Here is a 22,364-nt window from a genome sequence, read left to right as displayed (position 1 = left end):
ATGTGGCTGTGACGTATGACAACATTATAACTGTAGTTGAATGTGCATTTGAAGGCAGTACTTTAGAAGATTCAAAGTTCTCCTGCATGCTGTCAGTGCTTTAGATTATTTCAGGACTCAGGATGTCTGATGGTTGTGAGATTTTTGGGCTGTTTAGTGCAGCTGTGTTGTCATGCATCTTATGTGTCTTATATTAAATGTTATGTTTTTTTTAGTAACATTTACATGCATTATTATTACATTAGATATATTTAACATAAATAGACTGTTATCATTATAATCTGTATTTTTTCTAGATTAAAGGGAATGACACTTTATGTCAGTTTCATTGTTTCATATATATGTTGTTACTATAGTAATAACAGTAAATTATGCATAATTATATGCAACTAACCCTAAACCAAACTCCAATCATAACCCTATAGTAAGTGCATGTAGTTAATTATTAATACTCAGTACTTAAATGTATAATTACACTATAACACCGACACCTTAATATAAAGCGTAACCAATAAAAAAGTAATATTTAATGTAAATAGTTTTTTTTAGTAATTAGTATTTTTGTGTGTGCTGAGGCTATAGTGAACATGTGGGCAGCAGAACAGATCCTTATTTTTGAGCCCTGATTTTGTAGTATAGTATATTAGTGGTTTTCTGTTGTATTGCAGTATTAAATAGGGCTGCTCAATTATGTCAAAAATCTTAATCACGATTATTTTGGTCAGTATTGTAATCACGATTATTCAACACGATTGAGAGTGGCCATTTGACCAAAAAATCTTTTATGACTAATTTATTTAATGATGTATATATATATATTTTTTTTTTGTTGTTGCTGGAAATAAGATTGTTGTGACACCTAAAATATTTTGTATACCAGCTAAATTTTTACAATTCTAAGAAAACAATTTCGACACAGCAGAATACTTGGCTAACTAATGTAATTAACAAAAAAAGTCCCCAAAATTATTGGTAATAAGTAAACAGTCAGTAATACAATAAAAAACAAAAAAGCAAAGTACAAACAATAGGACAAATACATAAGAAAAAAATACTTTAGTTTGATTAAAAAAAATCATGCAAGTCTATAAGTATTCAGTTAACAGCCTACTATACAAATTAAATAATCTAATGTAAAATAAAACAGAATAGTCTTCACTGTTTAAAGCTATAAAAGTCAGTAAGTCAAGTGACTTTTCTCTTTTGTATGTTGTTGTTTGATTAACAGTAATGACACAGACAGCAGCAGGTTTATTAGGCTGCTGTCCCTTTAAGACAGAATGCACGGATCCAATATACTGATACACATTCCATTTTCTCTCAACTGTTCATGTTCACTTAAGACATGACCGACTGGATTAATACTTATTTTGAGGCATTTTGAGCATATTTTTGTGTATTTTACCATTTAGTAGGGGTTGCACGACCTCTGATTTTTGCTAGTCGGTTTCTTATCAAAACAATACTCGAGTTACTCGACTACTCGTGGTTCATGCTTCTGTAAATGAAAAGACATGAAATAGTTCTTATCAATAAATGTTTATTAATTCATAGCCTAATGCAACAATTACATAAGTAAACTCTCAAAACATTATAATTATGACATTACATATTTAAATTTCCATGTAACAGAGTAAAGCCAAATAAATAGCTGTTCTTGCCTTTCATTTCAGACGCAATGTCCAAATTTTGAGCCCGTTCACATATTGCGTTTTGTGCGCTTGCAAATTCTTTATTTCAAATGTAGGTGCTGGATGGTCGTAATGTAGCGAAGCGGATGCGCGTCGCGTTGATTAATATTTATAGGCGCGCATATACCGCGGCAAGATGAAAACAGGCTTGTTCTACTCGAACCGGCACTTCACAGACAGATCGTTGAATGACATCAAAGTAGCGAGAGGGATTAGAGAGCTGGCGGCTCTGTATGCTTTTGAATCGCTCTCGCGGTAGTTTGATGTCATTCACCGATATGTCCGCCCGCTACGCTCGCTCCGTGCCAGTGGACACACACCGTAAAGGCTTGGTTATACTCCAGTTTGGACGCGTACATGGACAGCTGCAGACAGCACGGACGCAGACTACTTGTATTTATACTGTCTGCAGAGGTCAGCTCAGTGAACGCATTCCACGCATGCGCAGTAGATCAGCTAGATCGGCTTTTCCCAGCGCTTTCGCGGTTTTAACCTATCGTGAGTACGCGCGGTTACAAAAAATGGGAGGCACGCGGACGTCCGCAAGGAGCCTCCGCGCACACCCTCCGATGACGATTTTTACGTCACGCTGACCCTAACGGACCCTCGCGCACTCACGGACGCGGAAAGTACAACACTAGCTTAACATCTCAACTTTTCAGAATGCCGCAAGCGCACTGCAGGTCATGTGACAAAACCAACCGATCAGCTTCGGCCTTTCCGTAACAACATGGAAAGCTCGGCCGAACAGCTGATCATAGCTGTACAGGGAGGCTTTTTATTTCTCATCTCCATAAATATATCTAGTAGTAAAGTTAATGCAAGGGCTAGAAATCAATTAATCCTTTGCTGATACTTCCTCGTCATCATGGAGAGCGCAGTTCATGGTTGCATAGCAACGACAGACGCCACAGGAGCGCACACGCTTGTGGAAAGGAGAAAGTTTCCATGCGCACTTTCCATGCGTTTTTAGTCGCGATATGTGAACGGCCCCTTACATAGTTGGCAAATTACAATATTTTTGTCATCTTGATGAAATACTGATGTGTGTGGTGTCTGCTGGTGACGTTCGCCATTTTGAATTCATTTATGGTTAATGCACACTCGAGTTGTCGATTGTTTACGACAGCGCCGACTAGTGGTTGAAGTAGTAGTGTGCAAGCCTTACCATGTAGACACACACCTGAAGCTCTTAGTCAATTTTGCTGTGCACGTGTCAAGGGAGCCTCTTTCGTGCTTCAATAACTTTAATGTCAAGCACATCCCTTTTTACCAAAGTCACTTCACATTATTTTACTGTTGCTTGGTAAGTTTGGGCTTTTGATGAGTGAAAGCGCACCGCTGGAAAGGAAATGCATAAATTACCATTTAAATCATAAATTAGGAATAAAAAAAGTATATAATATATAAATGAGTATTTTGACTTACACATCTGTTCAATGCAGTTAAAGATTATGAAAAATATGTGCATCATCACTTTCATCATCCGTGTTGAATTACTGTTATAAAAAAACGTTATGACATCCAATGAGGGCAGTGATTATTACAGAATTATAAGCATTAAGGTGTAAAATCTTAACCTGAATTGTTAAAAATGCCTTTTAACAAATCTGTGCACTGCAGATTAAGATACAAGTGTCTCTATACCTTTTTTGTGTGACATTTTGTATATTTCTTTAGGTTAATTTATTGTGACGGGAGCACAGAGACCCCGAGGCAAAGGAATGAAGCACAATTTGTCCAATAATGATGTGCATGACTCACTTATTAAAATAAATTAAACATCAAGACTGTGTTGCATCACTTTTGCCTGACAAATCTCAGAGATCAGGACAAGATCTGTGGAATGAGATATGCCATCATCTTTTATTAAGCACAAATATTGCAGACATGCATCCAGCCTCAGATGTTGATGAATACACTGCAATAGTGAAATCAGCATTAGATATTTCAAATTAGAGTTATTCATCTTGCCCTTTAAAGAGGCCATATTAAGTGTTTTGAGTTAGTTTTTTGGCTCTACTAGAACAGGTTTTCATGCTTGAATGTTCAAAACACACATATTTGACATTGTTGCATCTCCTCTCTTCTCAATCTGTCAGAACTGATCTGTGGTGTGTTTCCCGAAACCATCGTTCCAACAAACATTCGCAAACACCATCGCAAAGTTGTGTGCTAGGAGCGACCGATCTCGACCTGCGGTTAGAAGCAGAGTCTCTTGTTTGCATGACATGTGGAGCAAAAGAAGCAAGCTTACATTCAGTACAATCTATTTCTTTCATTTCTAATATATACAGATGTCATTTACGTCTTTTAGTTTGTCAAGAGATTTAAAGCACTGTTTTTGAAGAGTGCGCATGTGCGAACGTGTTATAGTACGTAAGAACGAGCGATTGAATCTGGAAATAGAGCAAAATAACTGAGAAAAATCAGAAATAGTTCTCAGATGCATGTCCGTAATTTATAGCAAAACGTCAAGCATTAATTCGATCTCAAATAGATTCATTAAAGAAGTTAGTACTCCAACACCTGCGTGACACAGTATGGTTTTGGGAAACAGTCGTGACTAGCTAGTTGATTTCTTCAACACATGCATCATACTATTGTAGTTTAGCAGCGAGTTACGGCGTTGTAGGAAACGCATCCCTGTTTAGTTCCTGTCTCTATGAAGCCCCTCCTTCTGAAAAGCACACTGTGCTCTGATTGGTCGGCTGGATCAGTGTGTTGTGATTGGCCGAGCGCTTCGAGTCTGTTTGGGAAATGTCCCCCCCCTTTTCATAACTGCCAGTTTCAACACACTACTAACTAACTTAACCAGGCCCCGCCCCTTTATTCTGCATATTAATTATTTAAATGAGGAATATTGTGAGGTGTTCGTACCCCGAGTTTAAACTCAATGGAGGCGTTTCAGTGAGTTCTGAAACAGGGACACTGAGATAGAGAATAATTCCTGCTGGAGGGACTTTTTCATGCTCAAACAGCAACATAACACATTAAAGAAAGATGCAAAAAAAGCATGACTAAATATTTATTTTTAAATCAAGGACGCTAGCATTTCAAATCAAGTGAAGGAGATTTGCGGCTCTTGTATAGGTGTTATTTGGACGGAGAGAGATAAGATGTCTTCATTTCTCTGTTGTAAAGAGTGATATGCTGAGGGAAGATCATGTTTTATGGATGGAGGTGTAGATCTCCGTGCTGGAGAAGCTTGAGGGGACACTTGTAATGAATCTCTTGATGTGATTACACTGCATGTACCGTGCCACAATATGTCCCGGCTTGAGCGAGAGCTTTTAGTTTAGTCTCACAGGCATTTCACATTTCAAAGCAGGGCTGATGCTTTGGTTAACATGCAGAGGTATATGAGTTTTCTGCATTCAGTTTGCCTAACAGGTGTTTAAGAATTAAAGATGCTCACCAAATGAATAAACACTACATTCTTTTTTATATTACCATGAAATAAAAAAAATTGTCAACACCCAAAAAGTAAATACAAGGAAAAAGAAAATCAACTACAATAAACAAAACAATTACCGATAGGGGCTTTACAGGAATTGGTCATTAGGTTGCACAATTCAATATGTGAAAATGTATGCAAGTCTTATCTGGTGGTATAGTTCATCAAACAATGTCCAAAGTTGAAGTAGTCCCTTAGTAGATGAATAATCCAACCATTTGAGATGAATTCACAAACGGTAACAGTTCTCATGCATCAGACTCTTCTAAATCAGGAAGGTCATAAGTAAGCCAAACGACTCAAGCTTACATCCATCCGGGCTTTAAATCCATATTTAGTTCGCAACATGCAGTGTTAAAGTCCCAGATAAAGAGTCCTTCTAAAATACATACAAATAAACTGTATCAAACTTCTTAGCAACAAACATCATCATCAAGGCATACTTTTAAATAACAGGAAAGAAAACAAATCCTTACTTTAAAGGGGAACTTTGCAACTCTAGCTATTTCTTCGCTGATTTTCACTTTTGTTGTCGCATGTTTTCTCATACAGCTGTGAGGCGTATATTTCACAACACTGTCGTAAAAAAAACTCACTTGCAGACCCTCCTCCCTCTTTCTACCGCTGCTCATGTGCATTTGTTATTATCGGAGCCGGACAACTTTATCGTGTGGAGTGTGTCTACCGAGGTGGGTAATACATCATACACATTGAGGGCGGCGTGTGTGTTTATGTCGAATTACCGTAAAGCAGTTCGCGTTTCTCGCTCGTTCTCGCTTCTCACAAGACTTCCTATGTCCAGTTTACCGGGATGTTAGTCCTAGTGTTGCCACCCGTCCCGGTTTTTCAGGGATTGTACTTCTTTTTAACAACCTGTCCCGGTAAATTTATACACTCTCCCAGGACACTGAATGAAGCAAGAGTTTGTGTGCGTCATCGATATGTTCCAGACAAAGGTGGCAACCCATGTTGCAAGGTTGGTTTTCCGCCTGGGAACGCTGGGGGGAGCGGGGAAAGTCAGCATTCTCACCAAAACAGGTTATTTAACCATCTGAATTATTTCTAAGCGGTTTTATTAAGTTGAAATAGTTGGCAAGTTCCCCTTTAAGTTGAGCTTGAAATGGAATATTTCCCAACCAGGCTATAGCACAAATGCAGGTAACCCATGTTTTCTCCTGCTGCTGTTCTGCTAACTTCCTCTATGAACCCACCTTTGCTTAAGGAGCACACTTAGGCACCATAGCACCCCTAGTGGTGTGGAAGATAGACTGCAGATAAAAGACTTCGTAACTGGCTTGACTGTTACAGTATATTTAAACAAGAATCTTTCATCTTCTCGACATCAGCACTGCAGTGGGTCCTAATGACCATTTTCATTAATAATGGTCCGAATGCAGAATTAAAAATAGGCTACCATTAATGTCTCATCAAATCTAATGCGGGCAGAGTAAAAAAGCAGAGGACAAGACAAGATAAGCAGAAGACAGAGCATAAGAACAGGCCTACATACTTTTTTTTGGAACTTTTTTGATGATTGTGGTTGAAATCTTCTGAATTAATTAGTATAGTAAAGTGTATTAAGTTGAACTAACACATATGCCGGGGTAAAATTGAATCTTAATGTTATTGACTGAAACTGAAAGCATAAAAAAATTGTTACTTGAAATAAAATAAGATTTCCATTACACGAGAGTAGATGTTAAAACTGATTTGTACTCGGCTTTCGCCAAGATAAGCACCAACTAAGACATAGCTTTACAGTAACCTATGCTTCTCCATCCATTTACGCTTCTTTCCATATGGTGATGTAAATCTCCTTCTGTCTAGTGTTAACACGCGTCAGCACACACAGCGGCTGCAACCACAGTGCGGTCCCCCCATGACAACCGTCTGGATTGAGCTGAGTAGGGCACATCTCTAGGGTCTTCAAGTGGGCACCTTCCGTCCTCAGTGTTTCGCCGACTAGCCCACGACACCTCAAGAGGGCTCGACAGTGACTCTGGCGTCCCAGAGTCACCCCCCTCCGTCCCCCACTCAACTCAGCCCAGCTTACTGACCTCTACATCCCTCCTGCTGCTGAGACCTAACCACAATCTCACAATCTCTCCGCAACCCAACCATACGCGCCAACCCGTTTGACTAAGGCTGTCGAGCCCCACTGGTGCGTTAATATGCAGTTTCAGTGGCAATGGTTACGTATGGCCTACCACCTACCGCAAAACACAATATCTGCCCAACCACCCTTCATTCACGAAATATACAGAGGAACGTAATGACTGTAAATACTATACACCCTATACAAATAAACCAACAGACTCTTCAAGTTTTCAAGATTTCTGCGAAACCATTGCATGGCGGCCTGTACACAGCCAGCTAGTATCTTTCCGTCTCAACCACAGCCAGTTGCTGCTCCTTTCTGCTGCTTCAGATAAGTTCTTTACTGTGCGACGCAACTCTTGGCCACTGAATCCGGCGTCTCTGAGGAACCGGGTTGTAGAGTGTGCCACAAAACCTCGACAACCCACCTCCACTGGATAAACCTGGACTCTCCATCCTCGCTGTTCTGCTTCAGTGGCCAGATGAGCATACCGCAGTTTCTTCCTCTCATATGCCTCATCTACCGCATCCTCCCATGGCACTGTTAACTCTATCAGTTGAACAATGCGTGCTGATCCAGGCCACAAAACAATATCGGGTCGTAGGTTAGTGGTGGCAATCTCAGGTGGAAAAATAAGCCGTTGATCAAGATCAGCCAGCATCTTCCAGTCCCTAGCAGCTTATAAAAATATAGATTGCAAGCAGCAATTATCTGGGCCAAGCTCAAAGAACACGATAAGTCATGCCGATATGCCAAGGAGCATCAGACCAACATCAACAACAAGTAATTAAAGACATTTTAAGATGATTTTTAGGCAAAATGGCTTAAAAATAAATAGTCACTAGTAATTTGATTTAATGGTTTATCACTTTCGACCAATAGGGGGCGCTGTGACCAAATTGATGTTTTGTGGTCAGAGTAAGGTGACAAGTTTGTAGAGATGCGCGGTTGGCGGTTAGAGCCGCGGATAAACTCCAGATCGGGCGGATGACGTGACGAAAAATAAACTTTTAATTAAATTCGGGCGGGTGGCGGTTGAACCAATCAAATGAAAAATATATATACATTGTTAAATATTGTTACTAGGGATGTGACGGTGAGGATATTTTCCCACCGGTTAATCGACGTGTGACAACACCGGTAATACCGGTATCACCGGCGGGGGCTTTTAAATCACTAATTTAAAGGCAAACGTAAAATGCGCCCTTTTGCACGGGCAGGCATAATTGGTGGTCGTGCGGAGCAACACTGTTTTGTTAGTGTGCGCTGAATTGGTGCTAATTTGAAAACGAAACTAAATGTTTTTTACATCGCTTATAAAAAGCTGGTGCAGCAGTGTGATGCGATCTGACAAATCTAAATCCACCATATTTTGTCCGACAAAGCAGTCAGGAGAGTTAATAGATTAACGTCGGTGGATTTGAACTTGGCTTTAACTGAGGCATTCTCTCACGTCACGACACATTATAGCCACAAAAAGGTAGGTCTATTTATTGTTTCATTTTCTTTGACTGACCAAATTTGAAAGTTGAGACTTTGTTTCATATTAAATATTACCTGCTCGGTCCTGTCTGTCAGCGCGTTGTCAGTGTTTTTATAGGCTACGTGAGTTGCACGTATAAAATGAAGTTAACGGACAAACATGATCCATCAGGAAACGCCATAGATCGCTGAATTTCACTGCACTTCATGACGAGTTTTTCTTTTGCGTGAAGAAGCCGCTCGCCGGAGTTGTGTTAAAAGATAACGGAGTTCATTCATGATTATTAGGCTACCGGTATCATAATACAACTGGCTCCGTGTCTGAGTGAGTAATTTAATCTCTTACCTTTGTTCTTTGATTAACATTAGTGACACTTTAAGACCAGCCGCTGCTGACAGAGACGCGATCTTAAACGTGTCCCATTTTCTCACAAATCTCTACGTTAATTTAAGACTTTATTTAAATAATTTAATACTGCTCTTATGAGGACACTCGACAAAACAGACATTTTGGCATAATTTGTGTGCGTTATGGTTTGTTCAAGCCCAAAAGAGAACTCGATACTGACGCGCGTCTTTTCTATGGGTCGCGCGCTTAAAAGCATTCACATTAATAAGAGCGTGATCATACAACGCTAGTCAACGGGTGACTGAAAAAAACGTTTTTTGTTTTTTCACAGCGGTGTCGCGGTGGGCAAGTGATGAAACCGGTGTTGCGACTGAACACCGTGTAACACCGGTAACACCGACTACCGTAGCAAGTCTAATTGTTACCTACATCCGAAAAGTACATCCGTATCCTTTCTAGAACAGGCAAGAGCTTTCTAGCCTTGCGGCTCGCGTCACCAGCGCCTTGCATCGCCCATAGACCTTAAAACAATCAGCGGATGGCGGGCGGGTGCGGCTTTCAAAATTGGTCAAAAAAAGTTGGTTCGGACGGATCGATGATGCGTTTTGTGATGCAGTTGCGGATGAAATAAAAGCCCATCCACGCATCACTACAAGTTTTGTGTCAATATGCTAAAGAATTGCAGAGATGCAGCCTCAGAGTCATTTTGGCATCATGCCCCAAATTTTGCCACGGTATTTGAAAATGGTTTTGTCTATTGACACGAAATCCATAACTTTTTGTTGGCACAGTCTGAAGATGATCTGACCCAAATCTGATTAAAATAGGACAAAAGCGGTTTAGGAGGAGTTTGAAAAAGAAGGGTTTTAAAGAAAATCTGAATGGAGGATTGGAAGATTAGCCGACTATGGCAAAATTGGTATCTATGTCCTCGGCATGACCGAAGGACTCTATTAAGTCCAGTTTCATTACAATAGGCTAATATAATTAACAAATTATTAGCATTTATGGAAGTATCATTATACCATATACAGGTCCTTCTCAAAAAATTAGCATATTGTGATAAAGTTCATTAGCGGCCTTAAGCTCATCAGTGTTGGGTCTTGCGCCTCTCAACTTTCTCTTCACAATATCCCACAGATTCTCTATGGGGTTCAGGTCAGGAGAGTTGGCAGGCCAATTGAGCACAGTAATACCATGGTCAGTAAACCATTTACCAGTGGTTTTGGCACTGTGAGCAGGTGCCAGGTCGTGCTGAAAAATGAAATCTTCATCTCCATAAAGCTTTTCAGCAGATGGAAGCATGAAGTGCTCCAAAATCTTCTGATAGCTGCATTGACCCTGCCCTTGATAAAACACAGTGGACCAACACCAGGAGCTGACATGGCACCCCAGACCATCACTGACTGTGGGTACTTGACACTGGACTTCAGGCATTTTGGCATTTCCTTCTCACCAGTCTTTCTCCAGACTCTGGCACCTTGATTTCCGAATGACATGCAAAATTTGCTTTCATCCGAAAAAAGTACTTTGGACCCCTGAGCAACAGTCCAGTGCTGTCCTTCTCTGTAGCCCAGGTCAGGCGCTTCTGCCGCTGTTTCTGGTTCAAAAGTGTCTTGACCTGGGGAATGCGGCACCTGTAGCCCATTTCCTGCACACGCCTGTGCACGGTGGCTCTGGATGTTTCTACTCCAGACTCAGTCCACTGCTTCCGCAGGTCCCCCAAGGTCTGGAATCGGTCCTTCTCCACAATTTTCCTCAGGGTCCGGTCACCTCTTCTCGTTGTGCAGCGTTTTTTGCCACACTTTTTCCTTCCCACAGACTTCCCACTGAGGTGCCTTGATACAGCACTCTGGGAACAGGCTATTTGTTCAGAAATTTCTTTCTGTGTCTTACCCTCTTGCTTGAGGGTGTCAATGATGGCCTTCTGGACAGCAGTCAGGTCGGCAGTCTTACCCATGATTGCGGTTTTGAGTTATGAAACAGGCTGGTAGTTTTTAAAAGCCTCAGGAATCTTTTGCAGGTGTTTAGAGTTAATTAGTTGATTCAGATGATTAGGTTAATAGCTCGTTTAGAGACCCTTTTCATGATATGCTAATTTTTTGAGATAGGAATTTTGGGTTTTCATGAGCTGTATGCCAAAATCATCAGTATTTAAACAATAAAAGACCTGAAATATTTCAGTTGGTGTGCAATGAATCTAAAATATATGAAAGTTTAATTCTTATCATTACATTATGGAAAATAATGAACTTTATCACAATATGTTAATTTTTTGAGAAGGACCTGTATATAATATATCATTATAACAGTTGACCACAAGGTGGCTCTGCCCTGATACTTTGAGTACTGTTAAGGCATGGTGTTGAAGTAACGATTAACGTTGAAGTAACACAGTTTTGTAACGATACGACCAATGATTTCGTAAAATGTAGCATTTTACTTCAAAATTCAGAATGTCCGACAGGCAAATTGGCCGATATGGGAAAATTGGGTATCGCTCGACTCATCATGCTGCACCGAATGTGTGATTTTTGGCCCAACCCTTCAAAAGTTTTAAGCACAAATTGCCATTTTTCATATCTCCTGACCACTAGGTGACACTGCGCGGAAACTGTGCAGGTAACCTCAGGTCATGGTTATCATAACACACACCAAGTTTGGTCAGAATTTGCTAAAGCATTGCGGTGATATAGCTTCGTGGCCATTTTGGCACGCTCTTCGTAGAATTCGTTTGCGCGTTATTTGAGAATGGATCGACAAATCTTAAAGAAAAATCTTAGATAAAACTTGAGTTCCATAACTTTTTGCCAGCATGGTCTGAGGATGATCTGGTTACATTTTTGTGAAAAGTTAAAAGTAAAAAAAAAAGTTTTTAAAAAGTAGGTTTTTCGGAAAATTCAAAATGGCAAAAAAAATTCATGACGGAAAATTACATCATATGTACAGTTGGTGGCGTTAGAGGGATTGATTTAGATACACCAAATCTGCTATGGTGACAGTTCAGATTGTCCTCTATCTGTGTGCCAAATTTCATAACTTTCCCGCAAGCATTTCTATGGGCTGCCATAGAATCAAGAGCGGAAGAAGAAGAAACAGAATAATAATAAAAAGAACGCCAAAAGATACAATTGCTGCCACGTACCTTCGCTTAGTTTAAGTTGAAGTACTAAAATAGCTAGAACTAAATAAACTAAAACTAATAAATCAAAAAAGTTATATATATATATATATATATATAATAAAAATGACAAACACATTTTGAAAGAGGTCTATTATGCTCACCAAGTCTGCATTTATTTATACAGTAAAAACAGGAATATTGTGAAATATTATTAAAATTTTTCGATTTGCTGCTCAAGAAACATTTCTGATTATTATCAAGGTGGAAAACAAAATTGCTGCTTCAGATTTTTGAGGAAACTATGATACATTTTATTTTCTATAATACTTTGATTTAGAGAAAATTCCATAGAACAGTATTGATTTGAATTAGAAATATTTTGTTACATTATAAATGTCTTTACTGTCACTTTTGATCAATTGAATGTGTTTGTGCTGAATGCAAGTATTAATTTCTTAAAACACAGAGTCAAAAGTTTGGGGTCAGTCAATTGTTTTTTATGCCATGTTTTTTAACGAACTTTGCCTTTAAGATGATCCACATGTTTAAATATGGCCTTTTAGATGCTTTGCTAATGTGCTTTTAGATTCTGAAAGAAACTTTGAAGCGTCACTTTAACCACAGCTGAAGTGTTTTGTGTCAGATTTTTATCTGATTTAATGCCATGTTGATTTGATATCGAATGCATTTACATATCCTTAATTTCCTCTGAGCCCAGAATGAGTTTTCCTGGCTAAAGATAAGATTGACCTGATTAAACTGGTTTTGAATTAACATATTTACATAAATGCACGACACACACACACACACACACACTGATCTGACCGGAGGTTTGTGCAAGGGAGTCAGAAGCGCTAGTGGAGCATGTGAAATTGAATCGGACTCAAGAATGGGGGCTTTGATTGGTTGTCAGCTTATCAGATGCCTGAGGTGCTTCTGGACTGAAAAAGGATCTGTCTCTATATAAGATGTTTGAAATCTAAAGTCCAATATAAGTAGAAACCCCATGAGATCAAGACAAATCCGCTACTGGTTTCACAGATGAAAACAGTGCCATGCAGAGAACATGAAATTGAGAATTGAGAGTGAACAGGAAACACGTTTGGAAATTGAAAATGAACTGCATCTGACATTACACACTTAATATAAAGGTCCGTAAAACAGACCTGAGCTAACATGAACTAACAATTGTATTTTTATTAACTGAAGTATTTCACAATGGCTTCGAATGCAGCTCAGCCAATCATAATCAAGGACCGGAACTATCAGAATATTTTTTTTTTAGGCCACATTAATATTTAAAGGGAAATAATATTTACATTCTGTCATCATTTACTCGCTCTCAAATCATTACATGGAAGATATTTTGAAGAACATTGGGATCTGAACAACATTGGACCTCACCGACTTTGATTATATGGAACAAAAATGGTTCATATATCCGCTATTGTGTTTTATACAACACGAGCGTGAGTATATGATGCCAGATTTTTTATTTTTGGGTGAACTTCAGTCCCTTCAGTACGGGCTGCAGATTCATTTCTAAGCCACAGTGACCCAAGACTAGACAGTTACTGTGCACACTGTTCTGTTTTATATCTGCTTAGTGAAAAATAAATGGCTTTGGATGAAAGTTTGGCAGATTAAAAGCATTTGAATCTCACACACCGCCTTCAAAGGATATTTGAAGACTATAAATGGAATGCATGTAATTTTCATCTCCTGTTTAAATTCGATCCTGATCATCAACGCCCTTCATAACAACCTTAGCTTGACTGTAGTGTGACCAGGTGTTTGTGTCCTGTTTTTCAGAGGGTTTGGCTGTCGGCGTAGGCTTTGGGGCAGTCGGAAAAACTCCATCAGCTACGTTTGAAAGCGCAAGGTAAGCCATAAACACAGTTTAAAGGATAGTTCACCAAACTTTTACTCACCCCCATATCATTACAACACATTATTATTTTCTTTCGTGAAGCACAAGAGATGTTTAGCAGAATGTCACAGCTTCTGTTGTGAAAAGCATAATAAAAGTTGGCCATTCAAAGATTTTGGTTCCATTTGTTAAATTTTTTTAGTTAACATGAATTAACAACTCTTTAAAAATGATATGATCAATAAGTCATGACAACATGTTTTTCCATTGCTTCAACTCATCAAAATAATTTAACCAATTTCAACTTCATTTTCTAAGTTTAACTTGGCAAAAAAAATGAGTTGGAATTTCTTGAACAGCCAGTTTGATTATTCATAAAGATTTAAGGTATTACAGTTGAAATACAATAATTTTAATCACAATAATTTAAGTTGAATTACAGTGAATAGAAAATTTGGTAACACTATTAGCCTTTATATTTAATGCATCATAAAAGTATTTTTAATGCATTAATTATGCCTTGTAATGCACCTTATAAGGCATTATATGTCTCATGAATAATTGTAACCACAGTTATAATGCATTATAATACTGATCTATTTATTGAACGTTTCTTTAGAAAGTATAATGCATTAAACACATGACAAACAACCAATTTCATGTACATGCTAAATTCAATGTAAACCACGGTTTTACGGGGCTTATGCTTTTATAAAATAGTTAATCCCTTAAAATATTTATTTTAATATTTATCACAGGTATGTTTGTAGGCGTCGAACACTGCTCAACCAATCAGAATCAAGGACCAGAATTATCCATCAAGATTTTCAGTCAATAACGGCCTAAATTTCAGTCTGTTCCACACAACTTTTTTTTATACTGTTTTGCAGTATAAATAACCATGCTTTTGTTGTTTAACATTTTTTTAGAAATGTATAGAAAATATATGATGAGGCCAGAAGTACATTGGACTGAATGTAGACAAATTGTAATAGTAAAATATAGTGGCTGCTAATGCTTGAAGTCACAATAACAGAGGATCTGGACTGAGAACACATGTTTTATCACTTCCTCTTGTAGTTAGTAAAAAAAACAAGTTGCTTTGCATGAATATCTAACATTCTTTGTTATATTGAAAGCATTGATTTTAATTGCTAATATCTCAAAAACTCCCTCACTAAAAATGCAATATATTAAATCCCATATGACATGATCGATAAGTCATGGCAACATACAGTAGTGAGCAAAAACATCTTCTAACTTTAATTGAAATATTAAGCATATTGTGCTTGGAGTCATTTGTTTTATTTGTGATAACGCAATGAAACGCACCAAATTATGCGACATACTTTTTGTCCAGGCTGTCATACAAGGAAATGATGAACACAGATAATGTATTTTATTTTTTATTTTTTTATTTAACCCTTATTTAACCAGGTAAAAAACTCATTGAGATTAAAAATCTCTCTTGCAAAAGAGACCTGGCCAAGACGCTGCATAAAAAACATAAAGAACAGTTTTCGACATATAAAAAACATCAAGTACACATACATATATAACACAAGCCCCTATGTTGAATAAGGCATAATACAACTTTATAAACAACAGCACTGACCAATGTTCATCTGTTCCATATCCCTCAGAGTTGAAACAAACTGTCCATAAGAAATAAATGCAGTCAGTTTCAGCGAGTTTTGAAGATGGTTCCAAGCAGAAGGTGCAGCGAACAAAAAGGCTTTTTACCTAACTATGTTTTGACACGGGGGACCAACAAGTGTAGGATGTCCTTTGAACGTAATCCATAATGAGCATGAGTACTTGTTAAAAAGATACTCAGATAGGTAGGAGCTAGTCCAAGAAATGCCTTATAGATGAAACATAGCCAATGAGTGTACCTTCTTGCATAAAGAGAGGGCCATTTAGCTTTATAGTAAAGGGTACAATGATGTGTCCTATAATTACAGCCAGTGAAAAAACGCAATGCACAATGATACACAACATACAATTTCTTTAGGCATTGGGCAGAAGCATTCATATATATCAGATCACCATAGTCTAATATGGGAAGAAAAGTGGCCTTCACTAGGTATTCTCTAGCACGAATGGATAAGCGTGATTTTGATCTGTAGAAAAAGCCAAGCTTTATCTTAAGCTTAGAAACCAAATTGCTAATATGAGTTTTGAAACACAGTTTAAAATCAATGATTATACCTAAATATTTATAACTGTTAACTAACTCAATTTCATTTCCTTCAGAAGTTAAGATGATTGAAGAAGAAACTGGAAGTTGTCTTGAGTTTGTAAATACCATTACTTTGGACTTTTCTACATTTAAAACCAACTTAAGCTGTTTTAAACGGTTCTGGACAGTATTGAAAGCAAACTGCAAAAAATCAAGGGCTTTTTTAGTAGATGATGCAATACAATAAATAACAGTGTCATCAGCATAGAAATTATACACAGAATTCGATAGATTATGACAAAGATTGTTTATATAAATTGAGAACAATATGGGCCCTAGTACTGAGCCTTGAGGAACCCCCTTGGAAATGGGCAAAAAGGAAGAGAAAGAGCCAGCCATCTGAACAATTTGGGTTCTACCTGACAGATAATTTGTAAACCAATATACTGAATGCTTAGACAGTCCAATGCTCAGTAGTCTATTTACAAGAACGCAGTGATCAACTGTATCAAATGCTTTTGAAAGATCTATAAACAGTGCAGCACATATTTTCATGTTATCCAGTGCCCCAATAATATCATTTATCACTTTCAATGCTGCAGATATGGTACTGTGTTGTTTCCTAAACCCAGATTGAAAGGGGGATAAAATATAATTTGTATTTAAAAATGTCTTTAGCTGCTCACCAACCAAGCGTTCAAGGAGCTTGGCTAAAACACACAGCTTGGAAATAGGCCTATAGTTATTTAAAATAGAGGGATCGCCCCCTTTTTGTAATGGTGTAACATGGGCTGACTTCCATACTTTGGGGATATCATTTTCAGTAAATGTTAAATTAATAATATAAGATAGAGGCTCTGCAATGAAGTCAATCACTTACTTTAGATTTATTTCCCCATAAAACATGACATAATATCTTATGGGATTTTACTCATCATGTTTTCTCGGAAAATAAATCAAAATTAAGTGATTTGTTGCTTAAAAAAGCAAAATTATCTGCCAATGGTGTAAGAAAAATAATCTTAATTCAAACAGAAACAAGTTTTTTTTTCTTACCCCATTGGCAGATATTTATTTCCCCAGAAAACAAGACACAATCTTATGGCATTTTACTACTTTAGTAAATGCATCTTCATTTAAGATTTTTTAGATATTTAGACTGGAAACAAGACAAAAATACTGAGTAAGAAAAGCATTTTTGTTGAAATGGTTGAAATGGGTTCTAGATTTTTTGCAGTCAGGCGTATAATGGAACATGAACAGTTTCTGCTTCATTATTCTCTGTCATGAAAGAAACTAATATGGGGCCAGAAGGACATGATTATGAGTTGATTCATTTTGGGGTGAATTATTTATTTAAAAGGGCACATGCAGAGTGATATTCTGGTTTAGTGTGAATTTTGCAGACAGTATTGTGCGATGCTGTCACCAAGTGGTCAAAATTGGTATTGTGAGATCTCTGCGTCTTTCTCAAACGCACACACACACACACACACACACACACACACACACACACACACACACACACACACACACACACACACACACACACACACACACACACACACACACACACACACACACACACACACTTACTCTCTCACACACACACACACACACACACACACACACACACACACACACACACACACACACACACACACACACACACACACACACACACACACACACACACACACACATACACACACACACACACACACACACACAGATAATTCTTGCACATATGTTAATATCCATGTTCTCGAGTCTGTTTAAATGTGCAAATGCTGCCAGACAGGGAGGGAGCGAGAAGGAAACCGGCTAACAAGTGTTCACATCTCACTCCCAGATGGAGTCTATTAGCCATCGCTGAGAATCAGAGCCGCATTGTAAGCGTTCGAGCACCTGGACTCCACTATGTGTGCGCACATCTGTGACCAGATGTGAGCCAAAGCTTGCAGATGTTGAATGTGTGTCTTTTATTCTGCATTTCTGTCTGTGTGTGCTTTTAATACCATGTATTTCCATTATAGGAAAAGCTGTTTTGCAATCATATAATCTCTTTACATCCATACTGACAACTCAGGGTTTCCTATACGCTTTCTAGATGAAACCTCTATTTGCTCATGATTAAAAGCGCAGAGAGAAGGAGAGACAGATGGATGAATGGATACATAGTTTGTTCAAGGAGTAAACACAGAGAGCAGCTTTGAACGTATGATACGGCATAAGAAAGAGGTCTTTGTCTCAGCCTAAAAACAATCGCACGAGGGCAAACGGAGAGTAGAGCCAAAGTCCCTTTAAGGCAAGTCATTCAACACATCTTATCCGCCATATTGCTCCCATTCATAGGAATATGAGTGCACCGCCTGTGTATATCGCAAGTTTTTGGTAGAGCTCAAGTCAAGTTTTATGTGTATAGCGTTTTTCACATTGCACATTATTTCAAAGCAGCTTTACATAAAATCTTGATGTTATTGTTTATAATATCTCAGTATTTCAATGCATTATAGTTGCATTTAGCAGATTAGAGCTGGGTGAGAATATAGTTGCGTTCGGCAAGCAGTTGATATTTATTTGCCATATACTGTAGGCCTATATATTGTGTTTAAATGAATACTGCATGTATGCGGATAAAGTTGATGTACTATATATCCAACTTGACATATATCGAAAATATATTCTATTATATTGCACCCTTTTATTCTTTGCTCAATTATGCTGAAATTGTCAATTTTGATTCCATGGTGACTTTAAAAGATATGTGTTTTCCCCCCCCAAAAAATAAATGTTTAAATTGTTTTTATTGCTTTATAATATTTATAATTGAGTTCTATGGAGGGGAGATTTTAAATGTTTTTAATCAAAACATACTGTTAACGAAAATATGATGAGAATTTTTTATTTTTTTTATTGTTAAAATTGCTTAATCAGTGGATTTGAAAAAGAATATTCGTATATTCGAATGAAACGCTTCTGGAACAAGAACAAATGTAGAGAAAAATCTGTATCAGAAAAGAGAAGAGAAGAGATGTTGCAAGAGGAAGTTATTCTGATTCAAGATCACAGGAACATCATTTTTAAACAATAATGTGCACGGATAAATCATTTAGAATAAATGCTGCAAAATAAAGAAATGATTTCTTTCAGCTTCATATTTTGGTTCTTCCATTCCTCCACTCCACTGGAGAAAGTGCTGGTGGTTTTGGTTTTGTGTTCGTCACGTATTTATGTCTTTTCCACGACACAAACCTTGATGTTTTTGTGAAGCTGCACCAGAATATCCCCACAAGACTTTTCTTATTAAGTGAAAAAGAAAGAAAGAAACCTGAAATTCCCCAACACACAACCAGTTTATTCTGAAAATAAAATAAAAACATTAGTTTCGAAATGATGACTTTTGAGGGACTTTTCCCAGAGTCAGACTTACACTAGTTATATTATACTCTGCACTACTCTACTGTATTATACTGTACTGTACTCTCCTTCTTTCTGTCCTTTCTGGCTAAAACATTCAATGTGATCAACACTTGCATGACTTTAAAGTCCTTCAATGTGTTGTTTTGAGGAACCAGGATAATCCCAGATCTCTTTTCAAGGATTTCTGGGAAGTGGAACAGTTTACATTATTGTCATTAGTCTCTGGTAATTAATGTGGGATGGCTGAAATTCACAGGGATCTACAGGGAAGCCACATTGGATCAGGTTTTCCATTCAGTAAAGAACTAAAACCTTCCAAGTGTTTGATCTTCACATGAAAACCCCTCAACAAACGCTTAATAATGGACGTTATAGAGCTGTTCAGTCAGTGGTGATTCTTGCACGTTTGTACAACCACCAAATATCAGACGTTACGTATTCAAGAGTCTCTTTTTGGATTGTGCTAATTGTATATTATTAGGACACTAAAACCACTAACTTTATTAGCCTGAGTTTAATCCTGTGTTTTATTTTTGAGATTTTTTTTGCCACAATTTTTTTTTTATTGCCACAAAAGAAATTTTCCAGACATACACAAGCTGAAGTACATTTGCTAACATTATCTCACCTTCAACCTTAGAGAAGATGCTTGTTTATTCAGAGAGACGTCTCGACCTGTTGGAGGTTTTCGATGTGGAGATACAGCAGTGGCCAAAAATTGACATTTTTACCCTTTATTCAAATATTATTACCAAATTTGTTAAAGAATATTGCGTGCACTCTAAAATATCCTGGGTTGTTTCAATCCATGTTTGGGTCAAATATGGGCAAACCCAACCATTGGGTTTAAAAGTGTAATTAAAAAATGTGAATCAACAGTTGGGTTTTCTATATTTGACCCAAACGTGCAATCAATAGATTTATTTGTGATAATGCTATGAAACATGACAAATTGTGCACAATTTTTTTCCAGGCTGTAAATTTATGAATGCATGCAAAAATAAGAGAGGACCAATGAAATATTATGTTGTAGTCAATGTATGTGCTTTCCTGTCAGCTTTTTGATTTTAAATAGAGTTTTGTTCTTCCCTCATATTTCAAATATTTAAAAATATAAGAGTTTCCTCATATTTAGATAGTTTAATTAAACTTGTAGGGTCATTAAACCGTTTTGGCCACTGCTTCTCCAGTCTCTGAAGCGTCTCGTCCTCAATGAGCCACTGAAGGCAGTCAGACAGACAGACAGTCTTCTCTCTCTCCTCTGAAACAAAAGTCTGTTTGTTTTCCAGGGAAAAGCCACTCTTCTGTTTCTTTCCCTTTCCCAGCACTCTTCTCCCAGTCAAAGCAGTCCTTGCATTCCCCAGTACCCACATACTCAAGTGGACTGTTAAAACCAGATGCTCAGAGACTCTTCAAAGAAACGGGGACTTTTTTTTTATTTTTGCAGCTCAAATGTAGGTACAGAGAAGATGCATTGAAGCCCAGACGTGCAATTGCTCAGGGGTCTCTATCTTTTACTCAGACTAGGGTGTGTGTGTTGGGATAAATGTGCTGCTGACATCACTGAACTTTATTGACTCGCTCCTCATCGCGCGCAACAGCGGAGGTGACGTGACCTCGGAGTTGTCCAAACATTTTACGACAAGTTTATTTTATTTCTAGGGCTAAATGTGATGAACTCAGCTGGAATAACATTTTCCCTCCTGCTTCTCTGCTGGAGGTGTTTCTGTCAAAGCCCTGAAAACCTCTGACACTAACATTAGTCCTCTACGCATCAATTATGTCATATTTAAAGAGCGAACGAGCTCATTTAAGTAGAGGTTGATCTTATGCATGCCTTTTGTTTCATTTCCTTCAGCAATTTCCTCTGGTGAAAGACTAATAAAAATTAATTATGAAATTTACTGAGAAATATATGAAAATGTTCTTGTGAAGAAGTAATTTAACAGAATTAATTTGCGATATATAAGCGGGTCAGTCAATCGGGAAATAATGTCAAAATGGATAATAATAATTGTATTATCATATTTTTTTAAATATTGTCCAAGCAATAACAGATCTGCCTTTTAATATCAGTCTAATCAAGCCATTATTGAACCTCCTTTGATTTATAGTTATTACATTACTAATGTCTGTCTTATTTCTGTAGCTGTTTTTAGAGATGTTTTAATAGCGTCACTAATTTGAAGTTTGAATGTTATTTCAAGTTATATCTCTGATTCTATTTGTTTTCATCATTATTTAATTTCATACTTGACATATTTCATTAATTAAAAATAGCGTATATGTAGTAAAGTTTAGTAAAGTTTTTTTTTATACGCAATAGATTATCAGAGCTGTGCATTGTTGCATTGGTGTATATAAATAGAAATATCACTCTTCTTTGTGTTCGTATAGTAGAAAAATAAGCATATTTTAATCTAATTAGATTTACTCCATTGCACTTTTTGTTTTAAACTAGTTGGGTCTACCTGGAGAATGACTCTTTGGTGAAGACAGTTGCACCACACATATTCATCATAGCTTATGGTCAGCATAATCTCAAGAATATTTGAATAAATGTGTGGCTGTTGTCGAACTTCAGCATTGTCTTCAGTGTTGGATGTGTTCTGGGAACTGTGTTTACTGGTCCTGTGAGTGTATGCTTAACCAAACACACATGCCAACAGGAATTCTCCCGTACAATGG

General features: G+C 37.6%; 1 protein-coding gene across 3 annotated transcripts in view; it reads left to right on the top strand.

The window, feature by feature from the left end:
* LOC143741294 (zinc transporter ZIP11-like) overlaps positions 1–22,364 on the top strand; it is a 163,965-nt gene that overhangs the window by 122,556 nt on the left and 19,045 nt on the right. For all 3 annotated transcript variants that reach the window (XM_077233727.1, XM_077233726.1, XM_077233725.1), the window contains exon 7: positions 14,014–14,083. In XM_077233727.1, coding sequence (XP_077089842.1) covers positions 14,014–14,083 — 70 coding nt within the window. The remainder of the gene's footprint in view (positions 1–14,013; positions 14,084–22,364) is intronic.

The sequence above is a fragment of the Siphateles boraxobius genome, unplaced genomic scaffold, assembly GCF_051911475.1.
Source record: "Siphateles boraxobius isolate OS27281-9 unplaced genomic scaffold, OSU_SipBor_1 185, whole genome shotgun sequence".
NCBI classification, from domain to species: Eukaryota; Metazoa; Chordata; class Actinopteri; order Cypriniformes; family Leuciscidae; genus Siphateles; species Siphateles boraxobius.
This window is presented reverse-complemented; position numbering and strand designations above follow the sequence as displayed.